The following is a 24,675-nucleotide window of genomic DNA, read 5'->3' on the forward strand; positions in this document are numbered from 1 at the left end:
CTACAACCACTGTAGGGATAGATGTGGCGGATTGCATATTTGATGAGGATGGTTTTTGGAAACCCGCTAGAGAAATCCTGCAGGTAAATTTATTGCAATTTAACATTTAGTATTTTACTTTTACTTTAAGTTATATTATTTTATATTTAAGTTTTGACTCAAGTTTTTTGTTTTACTTTATATGTAGGTCAATGAGCCCCTTGTAGCTTTGCTACGAACTGCTGATGGGGAGAAGCCCTCTATGGGCTACATTTATGAGGGCATAGATAGGGCCAAGGAGGCCATCAGAGCCCAATATGCAGGAATGCAGGAGAGGTATGGCCCTATTTGGGACATCATCGATAGGAGATGGCAGAATCAGCTCCATCGACCCATCCATGCAGCAGCTTACTTTTTGAATCCGGTATATCGTTTCCGTCCTGAATTCAAGGCGGATGCGGAGGTTCTCACTGGCTTATACACAGTGATTCAGAGGTTGACTAGCGATGAAGATAGTGCTGCTGCGATTGTTGAGCTAGACCAGTTCAACAATAAAGAGGGGCCACTTTTCTCTGGCAGGATGGCCATAAATGCTCAGACAACACTACAGCCACGTAAAAATTAAATAATATATTGAATATTCAATGTTCATGAATCTAGATTCTAATCTTAAAGTTGATTATGTAATTTTAGAGTTAACTTGTAATTTGTAAATGAGACTAATTGTTTCTATTTTCAAATTTTCCCTTATTGCAGATAGATGGTGGCAAATATTTGGGGCCACAACCCCAAAACTTCAAAAAATTGCCATTCGTATTCTGAGTCAGCCAAGCAGCGCTTCTGGATGTGAGCGCAGTTGGTCCATGTTCGAGCACATCCATTCGAAGAGGAGAAACAGGTTGACAGTGCAGAAGTTGAATGATATTATCTTTGTTCATTACAACCTCCGTCCTAGGATCAGACAGATTTTAGGCACTGACTCCTTTCCGATCATTCTGGAGGAGATTGATCCAGAATCAGAGTGGCTCACAGAGGTTGTGGATCCAGTCTTCACTGAGGAAGACCGTGTGTGGGTTGACCAGGTGGATATAGAGGCTGAGGTAGCTAGAGCATGTTCTTCAGGCATTGGTAGACGCACACGTGCACGCACAGGCACAGGCCCTAGTGACGTTCATGAGCCCATCTTACATGCGGGAGATATGGCTCGGCAGTCCTCTAGGACCTACATTAGACGCTTTGCTACTAGGCAGACTGGATACTCAGAGGCTGAGGCTGAGGCTGCAGCCGAGCTTCAGGATGATGTTGAGGATGATGATGATGACTATGAGTCTGAGGCTTGAGCTGGAGCCTTGTTTTTATATTTTGTTCACAGATATTGATACTGAATTATTGATAGACATATGTTTCAAACTTTCATGGATCTTCATCTTAGATTCTTACATACATTTATGATTTGATGTCTTATGGATCATCTTACATACATTCTATGATTTAAGTCATTATGATCATTTGATTTCTATTTACTTCAGCTAGCCTACAATTTACATTTTAGATAACAAAGTTACATATGTGATGGATTTTATGTTCCATGTTTATGTATGTTAAGTTTTAACTTCTATTTGATGATGTTATAGTGTGTTTAAGTTATATTCAATAAAGGGTGCATGAAATAAGTTTTAAATTGTTAAAATCTTTAAATTTAAAGGGTTTTTTCAAATTTGCCGATTCATTGCCAATTCGTTGACGATTCATTGCCGATTCACGATTCGATTCGGCCTTGCCGATTCCGATCCGATTCCGATTCTTGTTACTTTGTATATAACTATATAGTTACATTTTAAATTTTTGGTTTTAAAAATCAAATACTTATTTAAATGTCACTTTAAAATGATGTTTATGTATTATATTGAATAATATGATAAATGAATATTTATTTTGACCCATTTGATGATATTTTTATAATTTTAAGTGAAATACATGACTAAAAGGCTTCAAAAATGGATTTTTTATGTGCAATTGCATGTAAAAACTATGATAAGTGGAAACTTTTCATGTCGTTACATATAAAGCTCACTTTTGAGGATAATTTTCATGTCATTACATGAGAAGCTCATGAAAGTGGACCTTTTGATGCAATGACATGAAAAATAGAGTTTTTGTGCTTAAGCATCAAAAAGTTGAGACACATTTTAAAACATGCATATGACCTCAAAAGGTCCAATTTTGCCCATGAGCATGTTTTAAAACATGTAATTCACTCCAAAAAGTGCAATTTTGCATGGAGACATATTTTAAATGTGTAAGTGACCTCAAAAGGTCCGATTTTGGAGAAAGACATTTTAAAATGTGTTATGCTCATTGAAAAGTCCGATTTTAAGAAGAAAATGTGTTCTTGCTCCCCAAGAATCCGATTTTGGCCATAACTCAAGATTTTCTTCATGGATTTGAATGAAATCTTTTGCATTCAAGGCGTTTTTGCTTGGTGATCATTTTTCTTCCATCAAAAATGAGTTTAATGTGCTGAAAACTGTTTTTGGGAGTCCAAATCTAGGCCACATTTTTGTAAAAAACTCCAAAAATGTTCATTTTTACCCAGCGTTTTTGCATGGAGATGAATTGTTTTGCCCTCATTGAATGATTGCATTGTATATTGATTCACATTTTGGTGTTTAAACACCAAAACGTTTTACTTGGGATTCTTGGTGAGACATTTTTTTCAAAAATGTGTTGCAAGCTTTCATTTTCAAAAATGTTGGAAGTTGGAGAGTGTTTAGGACATGTTTTGGCATTTTGCAACAAATTCTCCTTGTTTTCTGCCCTCTCTCATTCGAATTTGCAAGATTGGAAAAGGTTTCACCATTTTTGAAGAATTCTTCAAACAGAAGAGCATTTTTTTCCCTTCATATTTGGCATGTAAGTGAACTTCTTCCTTCTTGTAATTTAATTCATGCTTATCTTTGCTAATTTTATGCATGAAATTATTAGATGGTTGCCATTTGTGAAGATCTTTGCCATGGAAAGTGCATTTTCCTTTTAAATATGAAGTTTTCTTTCATTTTCATGTTTTTGGTTCTTTCCCAAGTTCTAATTTCGGATTTGAACTTTGTAGTGCATTACATCTTAGCATGTTTTGAGTTATTTTCGAAGGTTCGTTGTTTCTTTTGCATTTTGTGTTTTGTGCTTGCTTGCCGGTTTTTCTCCACTTGGAGAAGTTATAAGTTTTTTCCCAAAAACTTGTTTTTGTTTCATTTCATGCGAAAGCATCGTCATCTTTCACATTCCATTTTCGTGTCATGACACTTCATCTCTTACTCAACGAAATGCGATTACATGTTTTCCATCTCATAGCCATCCACGCATGTAATTCCATTTTTCATTTCCATTCTCACCCATCTCACTTTTCGCTTCCATTTGCATGACACGATTGCACGAAATGTCTTACGTGTAATTGCATCCAAAAGGTCCAATTTTGAGTCACATTTTGGAAAGTCAAAAAGATGTCATTTTCACTTCCTCTGTACCTTGACTTCTCCTTTTCACTAAAAGTGACTATAAAACTCATTATCTCATCTCCATTTCCCATCTCTTCATATGCATTTGCGTTTACATTAGTAAATACATGTTTTGGCCTCATTCCATGCTTTACATCTTGACTTTCATTCGCACATACATGTAAAGTGTATCCTTCACCTGCATTTGCATCTCATTTCACTTTTCATTCCTCATTACATGTTGCATTTACATGTAATCCATTTTTCGTGCAATGACATCTTGAAAGCTCAAGTCACATATTGGAAATCAGCAATCTCCACTTGCATGCATTCCCATGCACCAAACGTTTTACTTCAAAAAAGAAAAAAGAAAAAAGTTAAAGGTGCTGATGGAAAGCTGTTCTGAGTTTACATCCAGACATCATCAAGAAGGTTTTCAAAGTGTCCGAGACTCCAGTTTGGGCAAATCTACAAAGGAGAATTCACGACAACTTGAACGAGAAAAGTTTGATCACATCAAGTTTTCAAACGGCAACGGACAGTTCATCAAAAGATGCAACACCATGGTTATCAAGGTGAATGTAGCAGTACAAAGTACAAGAACTTCTGATCTTGTGATCATCCGGGATTGCATCAAGTACAAGGTCCTTTAGGATTTTTTCAACTCTCTTTTGTCTTCTTCTTCTTTCATGTTTGTAATTGAAGAGGATGTATTACATGAAGATGTGTAATTACATGTAATGCGAGTTACATGTGTATGTAAAAGATGTAATGCGAGTTGCACGTGTAGTTGCATATAACCCTATTTTTTCTCCTGTAGTTAGACTAGGTCAAAGTTGGTTGAGTTGCTCCCACTTTTTTCTCCACCTTTTTCTCAACTCCTGTGCCTATATAAATGAGTGCCCCCTCATTGTAAAATTATCATTATCTTTTGTGCAAGAGAACTCTGGAGAAATTGTGCCAGCATAACTTTGTATGTGTAAGCACTATTTTGAGAGAGTGAATACAAAGGAGCATTTGAGACTTAACTTTGATTAAGTGAGATTGTTATTTGAGTGAATTGTAAGCTTTGTTTTTTATTCATCTAAGTTGTCTTTGATTCATATTGTCTTGTGTTATTGGTAATTATTCTAGTGAATTGAATTGAAAAGAGTTAAGAAACAATTGAAGCCATAGCTTTGACTAGGAGCAATTGTGAAAGTGTATAGCTAGAAGCTTTGTCTGTAGCTTATATTTTCTTCTTAATTCGCATAATAGTAGTATTCTTACTTTTAGGAGTCTTTGTGCCCTAATTGTAAAGATTTTTCCATATAGAAGTATGACTGGACTTAGAGCCAAACCGGTACATTTTCAACTAGCCTTTGAGTTAGTGAAGGTTTATCGGTATCACTGTTTCCAGCTCTTGATAGAAATGTAGTTAGAGATTTACCTTGCCCATTATTCACTCTAGGAGTAAGTGGATCCTTTCTTGAAAGTTAAGAAGAAAAGATATTAGTAACACCTTGTTTATGAAATCTCTCGACTTCTTGCTTCCCTTGAGTTGATTCAAGGAACGGTGAGAAGGGGGAGCCTTCTCTTTAAGGTAGGAGAGACTCTATCTCAGATGTTGTGGCTGGTCATCCTATTTTGCGACTAGATTTTTACCCAAAATTGTTGATTGCAAAATATCCACCCAATAGGGCTAGTGTCCCTCATAGGGTTTGCAACATGGCTTAACTGTCTCGTGTGGTTCTATAAGACTATTGGTTATATCGGGCATTAACAGGTGGATCTTTTGGTGCAATGGCAACCATGTCCTTTCTAACAGTTTTTTGTCTTTGAATCTTCAATTTTGGGTTTCTTGAAGACAAATGCGTGCTTTTGAGAACAAATTGCACCTTTTTGTCGCCATTACATGTTTTAAAATCTTCAAAAATGACTCCCTATAAAAAATGCACCTTTTGGGTGCAACTACATGTTTTAGAAAAAACACATTAAATTGAATTTATAGGCAAAATTGCACCTTTTGGGTGCAATTACATATATGCAATGGAAGCCACAAACAAAATTGCACCTTTTGGGTGCATATGCATGTTTTAAATTTTGCTAAAAAATTGACCTTTAGCGCAAAATCGCACCTTTTGGAGGTCACTGGATGTTTTGAAAACACATTAAATATGCATGTCTCACCTTTTGGGGGTCATTGCATATTTTAAAAACACATTTAATGATATGTTTTTTGTGTTTTCAAATGTCTTTTTCATTCAAAATCACACATTTTGGGTGCAAGCGCATGTTTTGACGAAAATGTGCTTGTACACATGTTATGCACAAGTGACATGCCAATTTAATTTTTGAAGAAATATTACTCAAATGGGTCATAAATAATATTTACACTATATAATTAATGAAGTATCTGCAAATACTATCTTAAAAGTAATATTTATTAAGATGTTTTGATTTAAAACTCAAAAATTAAATTAACCTATATAGTTAATATAGTCACTTAAGTGAAAATTTTTTAAAAAACTCAACTTAAAAATATAACATAAAGTGCACTATAGTTACTTTAAGTGAAAAATTGAAATGATAACATAAAATGCATTTATGTTATATTTTTCAAAAAGTGAATGTCAACTTAAAAATATAACATGACATTTTAAATTTGTGCAGTTGCACCTAGAAGGTCCACTTTTTGGGCACTAAAATAATCATATTTTTTGATTGCCAACTACGATTAAGCCCTAAGATAGATCAAATCAAAGGGAAAACCAAAAGCAATAACTTGAACAAAACCGAAGGACCAAAAGCCAACAAACACACACCCAAAAACAAGAATAAATAACTTAGAAAACATAACATAAAATGAATTTATGTTATATTTTTCAAAAATTGAATGTCAACTTAAAAATATAACATGATATTTTTAATTTGTACAGTTGCACCTAAAAGGTCCACTTTTTGGGCACTAAAATGATCATATCTTTTGATTGCCAACTCCGATTAAGCCCTAAGATAGATCGAATCGAAGGGAAAACCGAAAGTAATAACTTGAGCAAAATCAAAAGACCAAAAGCCAATAGACACACACCAAAAATGAGAGAAAGGACATTGAAGGCTTCAAAAATCAATCATAGGCTCAACAAACAGAAAATTAAAAAGACTTGACGAAGGCCTTCAGTAAAAGGATTTATTATATCAATTGGGGTCGACTGATTGATCAATACTAACCAATTAATTAATGAATTAAACTCAAGGAAATTTGAAACTAAGTTGAATGAGTTTCGTACTGTTACCTACATTTGTGGTGACAAAATGCAGGACAACAACCTTTACACTATGCCAACCTACAGGAACCAAATGATAGGTCAACCTTTTCTCATCTTCCTATCACCAAGGAAGGTCCAAAAATTGGGGACATTATAGTAAAACATATATTATCATAGACTCATTTCTGCAAACTTTAAGAAAGCCTTTCTCAAGTATTTTTCTTGAACTTATTGATCTCAGCTTCGTCCAACCAACAGCTTGGAATTCTTCATTAATAGTCATGTAAGTTTCAAAATTAGGAAATATTGGTTAATAAAGTTTTGAAATGAATTTGAACACTATAAGTTGCTGGTAAACAAGTGAAGCATATGGTTATACGTTGTTATTGGTAAGGTCATAATGTATTGATCAGTACTTCGAGTATGAGAAATGGAAATATACGTTGTCTTTTGTCAAAATAATATATACTGACTTGAGAGTTTAATAGAGAGCTGTCTTTTGATTTATTGGCCTTTGATTCAGCATGCTATGTATTAAAAAATTCATAGATGTTCTAATGAGATTTATTTCAAGAATAATTGAAATCTTAGGCAAGTGATGATGATCTACTGAAAATTACCTAATTTTGATAGTTATTTTCCATCTCAGTAGCTTCTTAATAAAGACGAGAAGCACATGATTTCTGTCTTGCATGACATATAATGGTAAACTACTATGTTTTGAAATGCCGGTTCATGGAAGGGCTGCTAAAATTTATATCATTGTTATTGATTAGAGCATAAAAATTATATAAGCTGAACAAATGGACTGTGAGAATAAACAGTATTTTACATCTGTCTTTCTTGTGATTTGAAGCTGAATGCATAGTTGGCATAATCACCGAATACTCAGCAATTTGCTACTAATCGCCAAGTTTTTCTTGGTGGCAAGTTTTTAGCAGTTTTACTCGCAGAAAAAAATTGCCAATTTTTTCGAACTGCTTAATCACCGAGTATTTGGAAAAAACTCGGCAAGTTTTACAAAACGACTCGGCCACGGGTTAAAGCCAAAACCGTTATTTTTTTGACAGAAACTATTTACTATTTTGCTTCCTGCCATCAGCATTCCGCATGAGAATGCGTTTTTGTATCCACTATGCATTTATATATATCTAAACTCTGATTGTTTCTTTGTGTTCTCTTTAATTAACTCATTAAATGCATCTTCTGATTGAAATTTGAAAAAAAATGTATTTTAAATTAAATTTTAGCAGTTTTTTTTGGGTTCTTGAGTTTTCCCGAGTTGTTTTTTAAAGTTGGCCATTTTTTTCGTGAATAAACTTTTGCGGGCTTGGCGAGTTGTTGCCAAGTGTGAGTTTTCCAACTATGGCTGAATGTAATAATATTGAAAAACTGTGCCAATTGCAATAAGATTACAAATACTTTGAAGTGATCCCTGTAATGCAATTGGCTCTGTTGACTGAGCAGTGTCACAGATTGTAAGTTTTTAAGCTTTTAAAGAAAATCAGAATCTTGGATAGATTTTATGTTTATTTTTAAGAATGTTTTTCTCAATAGATTAATAATTCATTAAAAAAATTGCTTCTATTTTTTTTGTAATAGATATATCAATGAGATGTTTCATGTGTAATTGCTAGAACTTTATAAGTGAAGTGTGTTTCTGTTATGCTAGAAAACTGACTTTGCTATCTATTTGAAAAGGAAGTTGCATAGCTTCTACTAGGGAATAAGCCACACTTTTTGATAGTTTAAATTTTAAACAATATTAGAAAGATGCTAAGGCCCATCTATTCCTCTTGAATTGTAGTCCACTTAATTGACATGGTACATGCTTTTCCTGACACTATCTTCTCTTTTTTCTTTCAGGTAGGAATGGCTGCCACGCTTGCTGGTGTTTGCCAGGTCCCTTTGACTTCAGTTTTGCTGCTTTTTGAGCTGACACATGACTATCTAATTATAATTCCTTTGATGGCAGCTGTAGGTTTTTCTTCTTGGATTTCATCATCTTTTACAAGAGAAAATACCAAGAAACTGAATGTCAAGAAACCAGTATATCTTGAATTCCGTAAGGAAGAAAAGGAAGAGTTTCAAAACAAAAAGCTATTAAATGTCTCTCAAAAATCTCTGAGTATTCAATCTAATTTACTCAATATGGTTCAGTCCTATCCAACTTCAAAGGACAAACTTCTGTCTACAAGAAACCTCTGCAAACTTGAAAGTTCCCTATGTGTAGCCGATCAAGGTTTCAAAGTTGAACAGTTGGAAGAACTGATTCCTGTTGTGGCAGCAATGCGAACCCACTATGTAACTATCTTTCAGCAGACTTCTTTACAAGAAGCAATCTCGCTTATACTTGCACAAAAAGAATGGTGTGCATTGGTTGTAGATGGTAATGGTTACTTGAAAGGAATTTTGACACTTGGAGATATCCAAAAATATGTTGAAATGGCAATGGCAAACAACAAGCCCGTTGGGGTAATTAGACTTTCTCATCTGTGAATGCTGAGAGTTTGATTTTCAAAATCATTAATTGGTGGTCTATTACTTTGCTCATCTGTTTGGATGTTATCCTTTGGTTATGGCTATGTTCCAATATGACTTAATAAAATTAGTACCAGCCAAGGTTTTACTCTTTCAGGTTAATTCGTGTATGTCAGCTTTCTTGTACTGGCATATTGAATAAATGGACTGTGAGTTATTTTGCATAAAGAATGTTATGTCCTTTTAATCTTGTTATTTATGACATTTAATTTTGTTTTCATACCTTTGTGTTTACTTAATGTGTTTGTTGATGGAACCTGTTCTCCGACCCAATCTATTGGTGACTCAATCAAATCTATAATAATTTGATTACTGCATATAGTGGGAAGACAATGCATTTTGGTTTCTCTTTCTTTGTTAGCTATCATGATATTTGCAAGTTGCAAGTGATAGCATAAAACTTAAATCAAATACAGCTATTTTAAAGCAGATTCACCTATGAGCTCAATTCTTAGCTTGTTATTGTGAATACCTTGAGGCATGCGTTTTCATGTCTACTTCTATTTGAGTCCGGATAGAATCTGCCATAGAGATGATGTTTCCTGCATTGTTGTTTAAAACATAGATCCTGCAAATTGCAAAAGTGCCATGGCATAACTTATTTACCTCCAAGCACCAGAGATTAATTTCTTCTCTTATGATCAGCAGGAAAAAGCTGTTTTGTCATGCATTAGTTTGGGTTCTGTATGCCTGTTTGTGTGCAATTTAGAAAGCCCTAGTAACTTTATTTTTTGAAATTACAACCTAACAATATGTCTTGGCAGATGGGAGCAGTATCAGTTTCTGAAGTATGTTCTTTGGCTGGTGGAGGTAAAGGCAGGGAATTGCTTACTGTATTCCCTCATACAACTCTTAAAGTAGCCAGGCAGCTCATGTCCATTCGTGGTTTGCGCCAATTACCTGTTGTGACAGAAGCCACTCCTGAAACAAATGAAATGGGACATTTGGTAGGACTTTTAGACCGGGAGTCCATCAATCTGGCTTGCAGGTTGGTTTTCTTGGGAATCTTTCTGTTTTGCATGCTATGTTAGTACATCTATTTTTTCTATTGTCTGTCTGGTTATTTACACTGCTTTCCAAATTTAATTTTAGGTGCTTATAATTTAAAAAATTATTTTTGTTGATTTATAAAAATGAGGCAAAATGAGAGTGATATGTAAACTCTGCATTTTGTTGATTTGAACTGTTCCTTTTAGAAGAATATGCATACTATCAAGATTTGAAGATTTTCTCTCTTTCATATATATGTTGGTTCAGTTGAATCTTTCCATGTAGGCATAGGAGTTGTTTCTGTATAGGGATTAAAACATATAATTGAATTTCAAAAGTAAGAGACCTGGTTGCCAAAATTCTACAGGCTTCATATCTGAACCCTTTCTCTTGCTTGTCTAGGTGGCAAGCTAAAGCCTTCATTTTTGGTATTTGTTTTGGATCTATTACATTCTAATAAGGTGGCAATTGACAATTGTTTTAGTCAATGGCTCCCTTCCCAGCATCTTCATTCAAGCCGCAGTTATCAAGTCTCTTGAATACTACAAAAAAACAATTTTGGTGCTTCTACATTCTTGTGTGCATCTAGCATATTTACCTCTTCAACTTTGGTGTGATACTAGCCTAAAAGTGATAGGTGAAAAATAACACTTATTCTGAGAGCAGGTTGAATCAGGAAAATACAACTTTTCACTTATCAAAACTTTAGCAATCATAGAGCAATAATCAAAGCATCCACACAAGTAAGATCTAACAATAGGGAACTATGTGGAAACCCTTGCAAAAAGAAACCACGGCAAAATATTGCTTTTATAAAAAATTTCTTACAGCTCCATAGGCACTAACCCATAGGAGACACCAATCCCCTCCACTAAGCACCAACTCAGCAAGAGATTAGAGAGATCAGGTTTCCACAATCCATTAAACTTTGTTTTGCAGCTCTTGCTCTCTCATTTTGATGATGAATCACGTAGTGTGATTCAAAACGTTGATGGTAAAAATTTCAATACAATCTAATCCAGAAGCAATCATTCAGCAAGAGATGCCAATCTCTTGAATGAGAGGCATCATCCTCTGAAATGGGATGTGATAATTGTCTCGTAAACTCTTATAGGATCTTCCCTAGATTACCTTCAGTAACTGCTGACAACTCAACTAATTCTGCCAACTGACATCTGCAATATAATCTTCAGTAAGTGCTTACAAACCTAAAATAATTCTGTCTTACATCTGACTCAAGAATGGCTGATTTTTACTCTTAAATCTGCTCTCAAGTATGTCTGATTTTCTTCATAAATCTTCTGCCAGCTAAGTCTGATTTCTATTTGTAAATATTCTCTCAAATATGTCCAACTCTACTCTTAGGAATCAGAAGAGTTTTTAATAATTTCTTTTTGAAATGACTTTAATTATGAGTACCTCCCAAATTGCTGCTTCACCAATGGTCATGACTCCTCAGTGAGGTCGGCCAGCAACAGGTGTTTACTTTCATTTATTTGTTTTCCTTTCCCAAGGTGGGTGCTATATTCTATGGGGTTCAGGTCATTTTGGAGGCTCTCCAAAAATAATTTATTTTGCATTTGTTTTTATAATCCTCTAAATGGGTTGGCTCCAAGAGGGGGTCGTCCCAAATTTTTCATTACTTATTTTGTATTTGTTTAATTCTAGTTTCTCCTGTAGAATTGCTTGACATGGGTGAGCCCATGTAGACAAGATTTTTATATTTATTTGCAAATATAAATCTATAAAAGGTGCCACAAATTTAGTTTCTTTGTCCATATAAATTTCTTCATACATGACTATTAGTTGGCCCTTTGACATCAATGATGATAGTCCAACAATTGCCCCCTTTGTCATTGATGGCGACCCTGTAAGAATAATCTTTTGGAAGCAATAGGCTGACTGAAACTCTCTACAAGGCTCTGATCCTCTCTGTTTGACATAAATGCAAAGAGTATCTACAACTAACTAAATAAGACAATAAATAGTTACCCTTGAACACATGCTTCGCTTAGAAACTTAAGGAATGGATGAGAGAGATATCATTCTTAATTTCACCCTTAGGTAATCGAAAGTCTGTTTTGGAAGAGGCTTTGTGTGTAAGACCCCCATCCAAATCTATCCTCAAAGTCTCAGCTTTGTAACATTGGCATTTTGCCAAACAATTGCTAAGCACAGTCAAGTCCAAGTTTCTGAGTTCTTGTGCCAAGAAATAAATACAAGTACAAACTCTTTGCATAGAAATTTTGTCAAACACTTGTATCAATAGAAATCTGAATTTTCACATGAATGAGGGAATTATTAATTCCACAAACACTCGGCAGCATCACTACCGAGAAATCTGAGAACAAAATTGGCAAACAGCTAGGAGAAATTATCAGACACAATATGATGCGTAAGTTTGATCCTATGGCAGTTCACTATGTATAAATATTGAAGAAAACAACTGTGAACCACTGTTAGAGATTCTGAGTCCAAGTAAATACTTTTCAATGCCTTGACAGTTGGCTATGATCAAAACTTCTAGGTTGTAAATTGTAGCACCATGTATAGGCACCTCCTTGCATATGTTCCTCTACACATCCAATGGGAAGATGGCTTATCAAATGCCAAGATTATCTATACAACCTCCTCTTGCTATGAATGATAACCTTGGTATTGGTCGTCTATTCTCCTCCAAACTCCATCCAACTCCACAAGTCTCTGTCCAATGGGTTTCAAGTACCATGAACCCTATGCTGTGCTGGTTACCCACAACTTCAGCTGGAAAGAATGTATTCATACCAAGTCTTTAACTCTGTAGACATCGAGGGAAGGAATGTTAGCAATGTGTTTTATGTCTGGTTTTTATCCCGTTGAAAATGAAGCCAAATACTAAATATGCATTCAGATAATGAGCAGAATATGGAATAAAGCTCCACTTTTACAAAAGTTTCAGCCCTTGAATCCCTTTTCAAAAGACTACAAATCTGTCCAATACTCCCATTGCAGCACACGAAAAACTGTAACTATGTTCAGTAGTGAACTCAATGCAAATTCACCTCTCAAGCAGATTGGTTTTCCGTCCAATCTTATGGTTCTAATGGTTTTTGTCCTCAGAAAAAAACCATCATTTAATATCAGCAATGAGAGAAAATAACTTCAATTCAATATTCTCATAACATATCCCCAAATGAGAGTACAACTCTTTAAATAGTCTCTTCAATCGGTAGATTGACTTTCTTTAATTAATGTGGGATAAAAAGTCACTTTAATTTTATGATGTCATTTTGTAACATAAAGTAACTTCAGATTTACAAACCAACTAAATAATATTTTATTTCTCTGTTACTCCTCAGGCAAAGTTGTGACTGGAAAAGCATCCCTATTAATAAATTATTAGCTTATAGGGATAAGAAAATAGGCTAGCCACGCTTCTCTAGAATTAATGAAAAGAAGGGGACTTTACAGTCCTCCTTTCCCGAGATTCCTTCCCTTCAAGCAATTGCAAAGCTAGGTGCTATAAAATATCTTGACCTTCCCAAGTCCCATCCTTTAGTAATAAAGTGACTCTCCCACTTTGATTAAGTCTCCATCAAAGACACTGAGATCTTAGAAACTAAAAATAAACAGTACGAACTTCGGTCTGTTAATGGGCTCTTAAGGGTTGATCCTTCTCGTAAAAGAGATAAGTGCATTTGGCTTCCGCCCTCCGCCAGAGGAGGGATGGATTAAGATCAATTTCGATGGGGCTGCATGAGTTAACCCGGGTTCATCGGGATGTGGGTGCATAGCAGGGGACCACAAGGAAAACATCTTAGCTTTTGCGGCAAAATGTCTAAGGGATGGCACCAATAATGTGGCAGAATGTGAAGCAGCCAAAGAGGCTCTTATTTTAGGAATCAAGCTTGGTATAAGCAGAGTGCATTTGGAAGGAGATTCTGAGATTATCATTAACGAAATTAAGAAAGGGAAATCGGAGTCATGACACCTTGAAAAGCACACAGGCGAGATTTCGTGTCTATTGCAGGAGTTTGAAGACTTCAGGATTACCCACATCTATCAGGAGGCCAACAAATTGGCAAATAAGTTGGCAATTTTGGGAGTGGATGGTTCCTTGGGGAACGGAAATGAAATATTTAAAGACCTAAGGCATCTTAATTTGGATTGAGGGCTATGGGCTTTGGAATGGTTTTTATTAATAAATTTTCCCACCCATTGAGTGAGCATTTCATTCAATTATGAGATATTATCCTTGAGATAAAGGAGCATTCATTAAGGAGTAACTCCTTGCGCGTTTCAGAGGCTTTGTAATCATAAAGAAGCACCCTTTGAAATTTGAGCTTCCAGAGATTTCGAGGGTGTGATTAAAGGTGGACTAGGTTTTGATATCAACAAAGGGCTTTGTTTGGAAATATGAGATGGAGTGTAATGCCCTGCCCGGAGATCCTTGGAAACAAGGATTCAAATCAAGCCAAGATAATTTTTTTTTTTTTATACAAGTATGAATGCATAAGACAACATCATACAGGGATCACAAAGATCGCAACAGAAGACTTCAACACAATCCCGACAACCAATGAATCTCCGAACGCCACTACCCAACTGACACACCCAAACAAAAGCCAACAACCAACACAACAAGATGAGGGCACAAGAAATGACCACTCATCAACAAAACACCAAGTTGGGGTAAAATGCAGAATCCCGAAATTTGGCTAAGCCTGAAATCCTGAAGCCCTGAAAATTGGCTAAGTCTGGATTTCTGAAGCTCTGGAATTTCCTAGAATCCATAACTTATCTCTGAGAGGTCTGAAACCTATCTCAAACGATTTGTCACATATATTAAAATATATCTTAAGTATAAGGAATACTTATACTTAAACGATATATTTTAAACCCCGAAGGACTACAACAGAAACCCAAAAATTGAATTTCAAATGAAACCTCCTCAATTCAAAATGCAACAACATAGGCTTGAAGAACGCCCAAAAGGGTATCCAGATCAACTCTCAAAAAGATCATAACACTACAAAAAAGTGCCCGCTGTTGGCACGCGCAGGTTTTTCACAAAAACCGTGTGACACTTTTTACTAAGGGAGGGCGACACTTCTCCCTTACTGAGTGCGACACTTCTCAAGAAGGCGTGCGATATTGGAAAAGTATCGCGCGACATTTCTCATAAAGCCGTGCGACACTCTTCCAGTGTCGTACGACACTTCTCCGGTAATGCGTGCGACACTTTACAGTATCGTACGACATTCTTTCTATGGGCGTGTGATACTTTATCAGTGTCGCATAATGCTGAACACATGTGGCCCATAGAAACACGAAAACACTCCCAGAAGCAAAAAGGACCAAAATAGAGCAAAGAACCTCCACACCAGGGAGTACCGAATCCACGAAGGCTCGAGGAATGAACACTCGAGTGCAAGAACAACACATAATGAAGAACACCAAACCATCTAAACTATAGCAGCAAGAACACACTGAATTAAACATCGCAGAGAACAAAAGCATCATCGCAATGTACAGAAATACATCTCAGGAACAAAACAACCAAACTAAGTACGAGGTTCCTCCCAACCATCAATAGCATCATAAGACCATCGTGGGTCCTAGCCATCCCCCGCGCGTAACATCCCAAGCCACCGACCAGATCGTCGGTACTGTCGTAATAGGGACGTCACTACTAAAAACATGCAACAATATAAGCATAAGGAAATCTAACATGCTAGTAGAAAAGCATAATATAATCCTACAGTAGATAACATCACCTATCACATGCTAAACAGCAATAAGCAACAGATATGCTAATACAACAATTCACAGCATCTAATCATATGCTAAACATCATAATAAGGGCATGCGTCAAATAAACTAACATCATCTAAACATGATATACAAGCATCCCAATGAAAGCATAAATCACAAGAAAGCATACTCCGGAACCCGAAGTACCAAGTGAAGACATCCAGCAACGGTCGCACTAGGACAAAGATCGTCTCTGTACACCGATCCCTAGCAGTGGTGAAGGTAGCTACGCCTCCCAACTGCGTGGCACCCGTGGGTCCACACCCGCCGTGCTGATGGAGATAATGATCCCACCAAAAACACACAAAAGAACATCCATGGCTAACACTCACGCCAGACAGTATGATGGCTGCAACCAAGAACCTAAGACAATGCAAGGAGTAAAGGTCCTGGTCAGACACTCAAAAGGCTACTAAGTAGGGGCTGACATCATGGAGAGTCGCTTGGCATCGACAAGCCCAAGCTCGGATCGTGTGTTTCAACTCCTCAACGGAGGGCCCCGCACACATTTTATTATCTTAAGTTCTATTACCAGTCACACATTTTCCTTAATTATCACTTATTTAAAACTTCCTCTGCCAACCCTATGGGACTAAGGTCACCAGGCTGCGAGATAGAAGCCCCCTCCATATGCTACCCTACCCTACCCATGCTCATCCTACGGCAAGTGCCCGTGGGCATCCATACTCCCATCCCAACCCCAATGATCATAACTTCCGGCAAATCCACGGAAGATCGGGCCTCGCAAGTCACCCAACAAATGTACGCGTACGTACTCGTGTGTGGCGCACCACCATCACGAAGATCATAACACAACGACAGGAATGAAAACACAATGCAAAGAAAACACCCAACTGAAAGCAACACGGGAAGGACGGATTCTACAAGAATCCCAAAGCCAATAAAATCACTCAATCGGCCTCAATCCGAGAGTATGGATTCTACACGAATCCCAATGATGCAACAAGACCAAACTTCATGAACTCACTCAGCAGGCCTCAATCCGAGAGTATGGATTCTACACGAATCCTAGCGTTCACGAACAAAAGAAAAGGTCCAAAAGAAACCATAACAAGTATAAAATCACTCAATCGAACACGTCGGGAGTACGGATGCAACACGCATCCCAATGCAACATAAAAGTGCAATAGTGGTCTGACTGATATCCAAATGGATCATCCAAGTCCATGATCCACAATGTGCCAGGAAAACACGAGAAAACAGGGTGGGACGCAAAACGAGGTAAAAACTCCAAAAGTTTGAAAAACTTCAAAATTAAAACCCATTTGGCCTTTGGGTTCAAAAACCCCAAAAATCCAAAAATAAATGGAATTGGACACCGTATGCAAAAACGGCCAGCATAACGGCGTAAAATCCGAAACCCTCATCTCAAAAAACAGAGAAATGTTCATACCCGCCCAACCGGGTAGAACTAGCATACAGAAACGGAGGGGAACACTAGTTCTCAGCCTCCAAACAAACGGCTACCAAAAACAGAAGCAGAAACGGAGCAGAAACAATAAAACGGGAAAGCCCTACCTCACAGCCAAAAGGGCAAAACGAGAATCTGAACCATAAAATAAATATCTCGCAGAAGTAGCTGAAAATCGCGGCAATCCAAGGTTTCCCCGAGCTGGATCCAACGAGCCCAACCTCACGACGATCCCACGCCCGTAGCTCCCACAACGAACAAAACAGTAAATCCTCATGAAGAGGATTTTGGGTTTTACTCTCCAACTTTCCAATTTGAAAGTGAGAAGTCAAGAATTAAATTCCTCTTTGGATATTTATTCACTTTTCGAGTGAATAATCAATTAGGGCAAATAACCAACCAACCTAGTTAACCCTTGAATCCACCCAAACGAAAACAGGCTATTCCTATAAATAGGAATTCATCTATGGCAAAGCTGCTAGAAATTAAAATAAATCAAATAAAAAGCCCGAAAACCCAAAAACACATAAATCTCTTCAACAACTTTCGTGACAATGCGAACCTCAAAAATGCATAGACACGCTTACTGGTCTAATCACATAATGCAAATGAGTTCGGATTTAATAATCACCGAAAGGTTTAAATTAAATATTTAATTAAGGATACGTCGACCATACAAGGACGACATTGGTAAAATATGAATGGCTGAATCACTAACTCCATGTGCCACTGCCAGGGATATAAATCCTGCACACTAAACAACACGATCAAGTGCAATTGCATATAATAACATAGCTGAAGCAATAAATGCATTAAATCACCTAATTTAACCATTTATTTAATTATATTAAAATAATCTATTTACATCACTCACGTTCGCATAAAGCATAACAACACAGGAATGAAGTAAATAACCATAGCATTAAATCCATCACATAACAAAATCAGAGGTATGTCCAAATACCAGATAACCAGATAACATCATAAAACACACTGTCATCTCAAAATGGCATCATCATGCAATATGATTAACTGAACAGCATAGTAGTCTAATATCTATGATACTGGAATCAAAGTGTAGCATCTGACCCTCGGGTCCTCTCAAATGTAAACATAACATGATTAACAAATATCTCTCTAATCAGAAATGTAACAAGGTAAATGTCCGCAGCACATAACCAAAATAATCCCACATGAACAATCCATTTAATTACTTACGCATTAAATAAGGCACTTAAAACACATAAGCGAACACAGTCATAAACATGACTAACCACTGCTACAGGTACCCAGTCCAGTGTAGCATGCTAATAGAACATAGTGCAATCTCTACACACATCTCAAGGTAATCACGAAACAACCTCATGATACCACATCGATCCTGGTAACCACTGGCACAAACCTCAGTGAACCAAAAATCACATCATAATCTCAAAGATCATTCAAAAGCATAAACAAAGCAACTGATACATAAACATAAATCCAAACACCTCAACGGTGTAGACCACTCAGGGTCACAATCATGATCTCATCACAACAAAAGATCAGCAAGGTTGCATCCATCAGGATGACTTACAAAAGTCAAATGGGAGAGGCACTACATCATCCCCCTCAAAGACTAGGCTTACTCCTGGAAGCCTGCAATCCAATAATAGAAACCAAACACACCAAGAACAAAATCAAAAGCGAGTAATAGGAATGACTCAACAACTCTCTACAAGTCAAACCCAAATCACTCCAACATTCTCAAACCATCACGTTAACCCCCATAATAGGTTAACCACGAGAGAATGGGTGTCACATAGACACAAGGTCCTCCAACAAGGAACCTTCTATGCGCTAGGAAGAACCCATCTAGCCATAGAGTCAACAATACAAGGTAAGGAACAAGCCCTCTCTACCTCGTCAACAGGTGCCCAACTACCACTTGCACCAACCACATGACCACAAAACCAGGTCAAAACACTAAGCACTTTCAACAAAAGTTGGAATCATGGGGAATAACCATCCCAAACTCCCAAGAATACTATCATGTCACACATGATCATTCTGGAATCCACGTAAACTCACCCTTAGAACAAAGAGGATGAAAGTTTACCAACAAAAGGACACACTCCAAAGGACTACTCACCACCAAGCATAGGAGCACGAAGCCTCACAATGGCACAAAAGCTCAACTACCACTAGAAACTAGGGTAACATAACCCAACCAGACAAGATATCACCTTTCCACAAGGTTCAAAGACTTTCATTAGTGGACACAATCATCAAATGTCTGCATACCAACTCACAAGATGGTAACATGTGTCCAACGATACCATGTCCCTCTAGCACCATGCTAGGAAAACTACACCCAATCTACTGCTAAACTCAATCTCTAGCCTCAAGTCAACAGTTAAAGAGAAAACTTGACTGAGACAATCCACATGAAGATATAAGCTTAGGGAGAAGGATACTACAGAGTATTAGCTAAGTTGCCGGTTCGTGGTTCGTTTCTGGGTTTGGGTTTGAGAAGCGGTTCGCTGGTTCGATGAAATTTTGGAAAGGGGTTTGGGTTCGTTTGGGTTCGTTAGTACAAAAACATGTAAAAATTATAAAAATATATATATATATACACATTTTTATGAAGCATGAGTTAAAATTAGAATGTAGCATAGTACCATAAACACATTTAAAACTTTAAAACAGCATAAACAATAACATATCAATGTATCATGGTGAGCATACCATCATATAGTAACATAATTCAATCAACTTCAACATCAAAGATGAAAGATTCAAAACATTTAAAATATCAAGTTCAAGTGTCATTGTTTCACGTTCAATGTTTAATTGTAACTAATAGAATGAAAATCTATTAAAATTCTGAATTTCTAGTTCTAAGTTCTTCATTCTTCATCTTCATCTTCTTCATATTCATCTTCTTCTTCTTCATCTTCTTCTTCATCTCCTCCTTCTTCGCCTACGCTATTACTTGCACCAAGGCCAATGGGATCAGCAGCAGAATCAACAATGGTATTGGCATCAAAGTTATCAAAATCATCAATTGTAAGCGCAGCAGTGGAAGCATCCAAGTCCGCAATCTCTGCATCTACATCCCACTTCTTTGTCTCCCCTTTTTTGTATTCTTGACTCTTGTGTGAAAGAAGGCGCAAGTTGTTATGTACAAATACCAGGTTCTCGGCTTTTTTTGATTGCAACCTATTGCACTTCACCGAGTGGATGAAAGAATAGGTGCTCCAATTTCTTTCTGATGCAGAAGAACTAGCAACCTATAAAGACAACATAGGGTAGGCAATTAAAAAGGAATTAATTCAATCTTATTAAAAAATTCTTTTGAAGATAAAGTGAGCTAATTTAAAAAAAAATAAAACTTACTTGTGATATAACTTTGATTGCAAGGGGCTGCAATGTTCGGAATTTTTGGCCATGGAGGTACTACCAACCATGAGCATGCTTCTTGAACCGATGACGAAGAGCATCATTACTTAGACCTGTAGCATTGACAAATGCTATGAACTCATTCATGATTACATCTCTTATATCATCATCAGGAAATATTCTTCTAAATGTTGCCTGGTACCCGTCAGACACTTCCATATCTCTGTATGGTGGCAACCTTCCTGGTAGATCACAATATTGTGAGCTATAGTATTTGGGGGTCAAGGCATAGGCAAGCAAATGTAATGGAGTGGTCATTTTGTTCCATCTTTCATCAATAATTTTTTGCACTTGTTTGAAAAAGGTCTCTTGTGGATCTTGCTCCTGCTCATTTATAACTTGCCTGATCTTCTCAATCATTGAGTCTATGCCATCATAGATCTCTCCAAGTCAAGGCCTATCCATGTCAGTGTACCTAAGCATGCTCATAATGGGCTCGGTGATCTTAAGGAGATATTCCACACGTTCCCACCATGAGTCAGCCAATAGCCTATCCTTTATTTTGTTTGCCCTTTCAGTGTTCTTTTGCTTCCATACACCCCAATTGTTGCTGATTACCATACCTTGAAGTGCATCTTTCACTTGCACAAGTCGTCTTAAGACGATTATATGTGATGCAAAACGGGTCTCAGCAACCTGTGACATAAATTAGAGCAAAAAACAACTATTAGATACATATTTTAGAAAACTAAGAAAAGTATACACATTGGCAATTGCACAAGTAAAATATGAAAAATCAGAAATTGTCAAATATGAAAAATTAAATTACTAATTTGAGTTCAAGTTCATTTACCTTCAATAGCTCCAATTTTGAGTAGTTCCTGAAAAGAGATTGAGTCATGTGGTGGTTTGTGACAAACATTTGTATGTCCTTAGCCTCTTCATACACTGTTTTGATCCACTCAATTTGGTTCCCAATCTTTTGTAGCATAAGATTGAGTGAATGGATTGCACAAGGTGTCCAAAAGATATGTGGATATCATGATTCAACCAACAAACCTGTTGCTCTACAATTCTTTGCATTGTCCGTTATGACTTGGACAACGTTTCTTGCACCCACTTGTTCAATGGCCTCAATTAAGATATCAGCAATAAATGGCCCATCTTTTACTTTGCCCTCACAATCCACCGCTTTCAGAAACATTGCCCCTTTAGGGGACACCGCAAGGACATTGATCAAGGGACGGTTCCTAGAATCCTTCCAGCCATCTGAAACAATTGTCACCCCTGTCTCAACCCATGAGTCCCTTATGGGCTTCAATTGATTTTCAACTCGTTGGACCTCATCATCCAACAAGGTGGTGCGCACTTTCTCATAACCGGGGCCACAATACCCTTTTGGAGCTTCATTGGCACCCCTCAACATGTCCTTCCAAAACGGAGAGCGGACAACATTAAAAGACAACCCATTTGCATAGAGGCATCTTCCCACCTTAATGTCAGCAATATCCCAAGCCTTGTTTTGAAAAGAAGTTTCTATTGGCCCCTTTCTTTTGTGTACAATGGGGACAGATTCAGTGTCAGTGTCCATTGTAGTATTGAAGAAGGGATGGTCTTGTACAATAACATCTGAGGGGGGCTGCATTCCCTTAGCTTTTTTACTTTTATTGCTACTACTACCGAGTTCTATTGCCTTGTGTCCTCTCTCTTCTGCTGTCTCATGCTCTTCAATATATTTTAACACGGTGTGATTTGGTATAGGGACACCATTTTTGCCAAGGCATTTCTTGACTCCTCTTCTAGTATAACCACATAGATGGCCTACCACACGATAATAAGAACTATTTCTTTCTACATCACATCCTCGACATCTCCAACGGAATGCACCACCTCCTGGAATGGGTTTTATAATGTCTACATACTTCCATAGAGGAGAATCAGAGTTGGTTTCCATTCTTTGTTTGGTGTTGCCTATTGATGAAGAGGTAGATGACATTACTTTCGAACCTTTCCCTATGGCAATAAATTACTAATTAGATATATGTTCATAATCTATATGCAAGAAAATGACGAATTTTGAAATAATGGAAAAGATTCAAGAACTTAGAACATATGAAGATTGAAAGAGAAATGAAAAAAAAATGGAAAAACTAGAACAAAACAATAGTAAATGGAATAAGATCTTACCTCTTGGTCCTTTTCCAGCCATTGCAAGTTTGCAAATGTGTATAAATGATGCACAAACACTTCAAGAACACCAACAAGTCAATCTTCAAACTCCTCCTTGCACAACCGGATGCTTGCTCAAAAACTTATGTGCTCTCCTTCAAGGCAAAACAACCTATTTAGAAACAACAAATGACTATGAGAGAGCAAAAAACCAATTCATAACACCTTTTTAGGGTACGTGGACCCCAAAAATTATTAAAAAATGCAAATAAATAACTTTAATTTCGCGTCCGTGGGCGGGTTCGAACCTGGTTCGATTTTCCCAACCTGGTCTGCCCGAGTTCGAACCATGGTTCGAACCAGTTCGAACCAGGATTCGAAAATCGAACCCTGGGCGAACCGGACCCGAATCTCGAACCGGTTCGAACCAGTTCGAGGTCCGGAGGGGGGGGAGGGGTACCCGTGTAACTTAGAGTATTAGGACTGAGAGGGAGTCTCTCTCTCAACCTCTACACTAACCAGTCCATGATGCGTTAGAAAACTCAAAATTTCACCAACCATCAACATACTCACTTGAAAACACTAATTGAGCTAGTGGCATAACCACACTAGCCTACTCTCTCAAGAGAGAAAGAATACGGAGATGTGCCAAGGTCAACATCCAGAAAGGAGAATGTAGACTCATCAAAGAACTGAGTCACTCCCAAACGATAAGGCAACATCATCCACAACAAGGAATGCTCACAAACCACACTACACCTCACAAGGGTGGGTTAGTGCAATAGGAAACACAAAAACCCAAGCACAAACCCCAACAAGTACCTAGTAGATTATGAAGACAAGATAACTCTTCCGTTATGAATAACATGAAGAGTTAAACTTCTCCAATGGCCATAAATATGATATGTCATGATCGAATTGGCCTCTACTCAAAAAGGTACTCGGAACATCAAACAGCAACTCCAGAAGCCATAGCTTTCACGTCCGGACTCGGACTGAATCCATTTGAAAAGCGTCGAAAAGATATCGACAAGGACTACAACAAGAAGAAGCTAAGAGAGACCAAGACCTACGATCTGAGCCACCACTCAAATCAAAACAACAAAGACAAAACCAACAGCCTTGGTCACCAAGACAAGCGACGGACAAAATGTCCAAATCCACACAAGAGCACACATGCCCAAAACAACATATGACATGGAATGAAAGGTAAATCACACATTGAAACCATCATTACTTTTCTTTCATAAATTCATTAATTAAACATAATATAAGCACTAATGCACAATGAACTGAAAGGTTTCAAGCAAGGGTCCAAGAGTCACCATAAAACAAGTACATACCTTTCAATTTCTTTCAAAAATAACATTCCATTTACTCATCTTTTAAACCATCCAATTACATTAACACTTAAAATCTATCAGACACACTAGCATGTTCTCCATGATAATATCCCTTGTACATACTACCAGAGGTTCGAGATGAACATGATAGAGTCACAACACACAACTGGGCAGCAGTAAAACACATCTAGAATAGTCATCATGAAACATAATCAAAAAGCCCAAATGGGAGAATTATCAATTCCAACAGTAAGTACCAAAAAGAGCTCATTTCAACAATAAGTCAAATGTGACAACTGTCACAAAGA

The 24,675-nt window shown here is 37.2% G+C and overlaps 1 protein-coding gene across 4 annotated transcripts in view; it reads left to right on the top strand.

The window, feature by feature from the left end:
- CLC-E (chloride channel E) overlaps positions 1-24,675 on the top strand; it is a 168,852-nt gene that overhangs the window by 99,373 nt on the left and 44,804 nt on the right. For all 4 annotated transcript variants that reach the window (XM_089827029.1, XM_089827030.1, XM_089827032.1 and 1 more), the window contains 2 exons: positions 8,585-9,193; positions 10,024-10,247. In XM_089827029.1, coding sequence (XP_089683155.1) covers positions 8,585-9,193; positions 10,024-10,247 — 833 coding nt within the window. The remainder of the gene's footprint in view (positions 1-8,584; positions 9,194-10,023; positions 10,248-24,675) is intronic.

The sequence above is a fragment of the Cupressus sempervirens genome, chromosome 4 (genome assembly GCF_028749045.1).
Source record: "Cupressus sempervirens isolate cs-2001-9-10 chromosome 4, ASM2874904v1, whole genome shotgun sequence".
Lineage (NCBI taxonomy): Eukaryota > Viridiplantae > Streptophyta > Pinopsida > Cupressales > Cupressaceae > Cupressus > Cupressus sempervirens.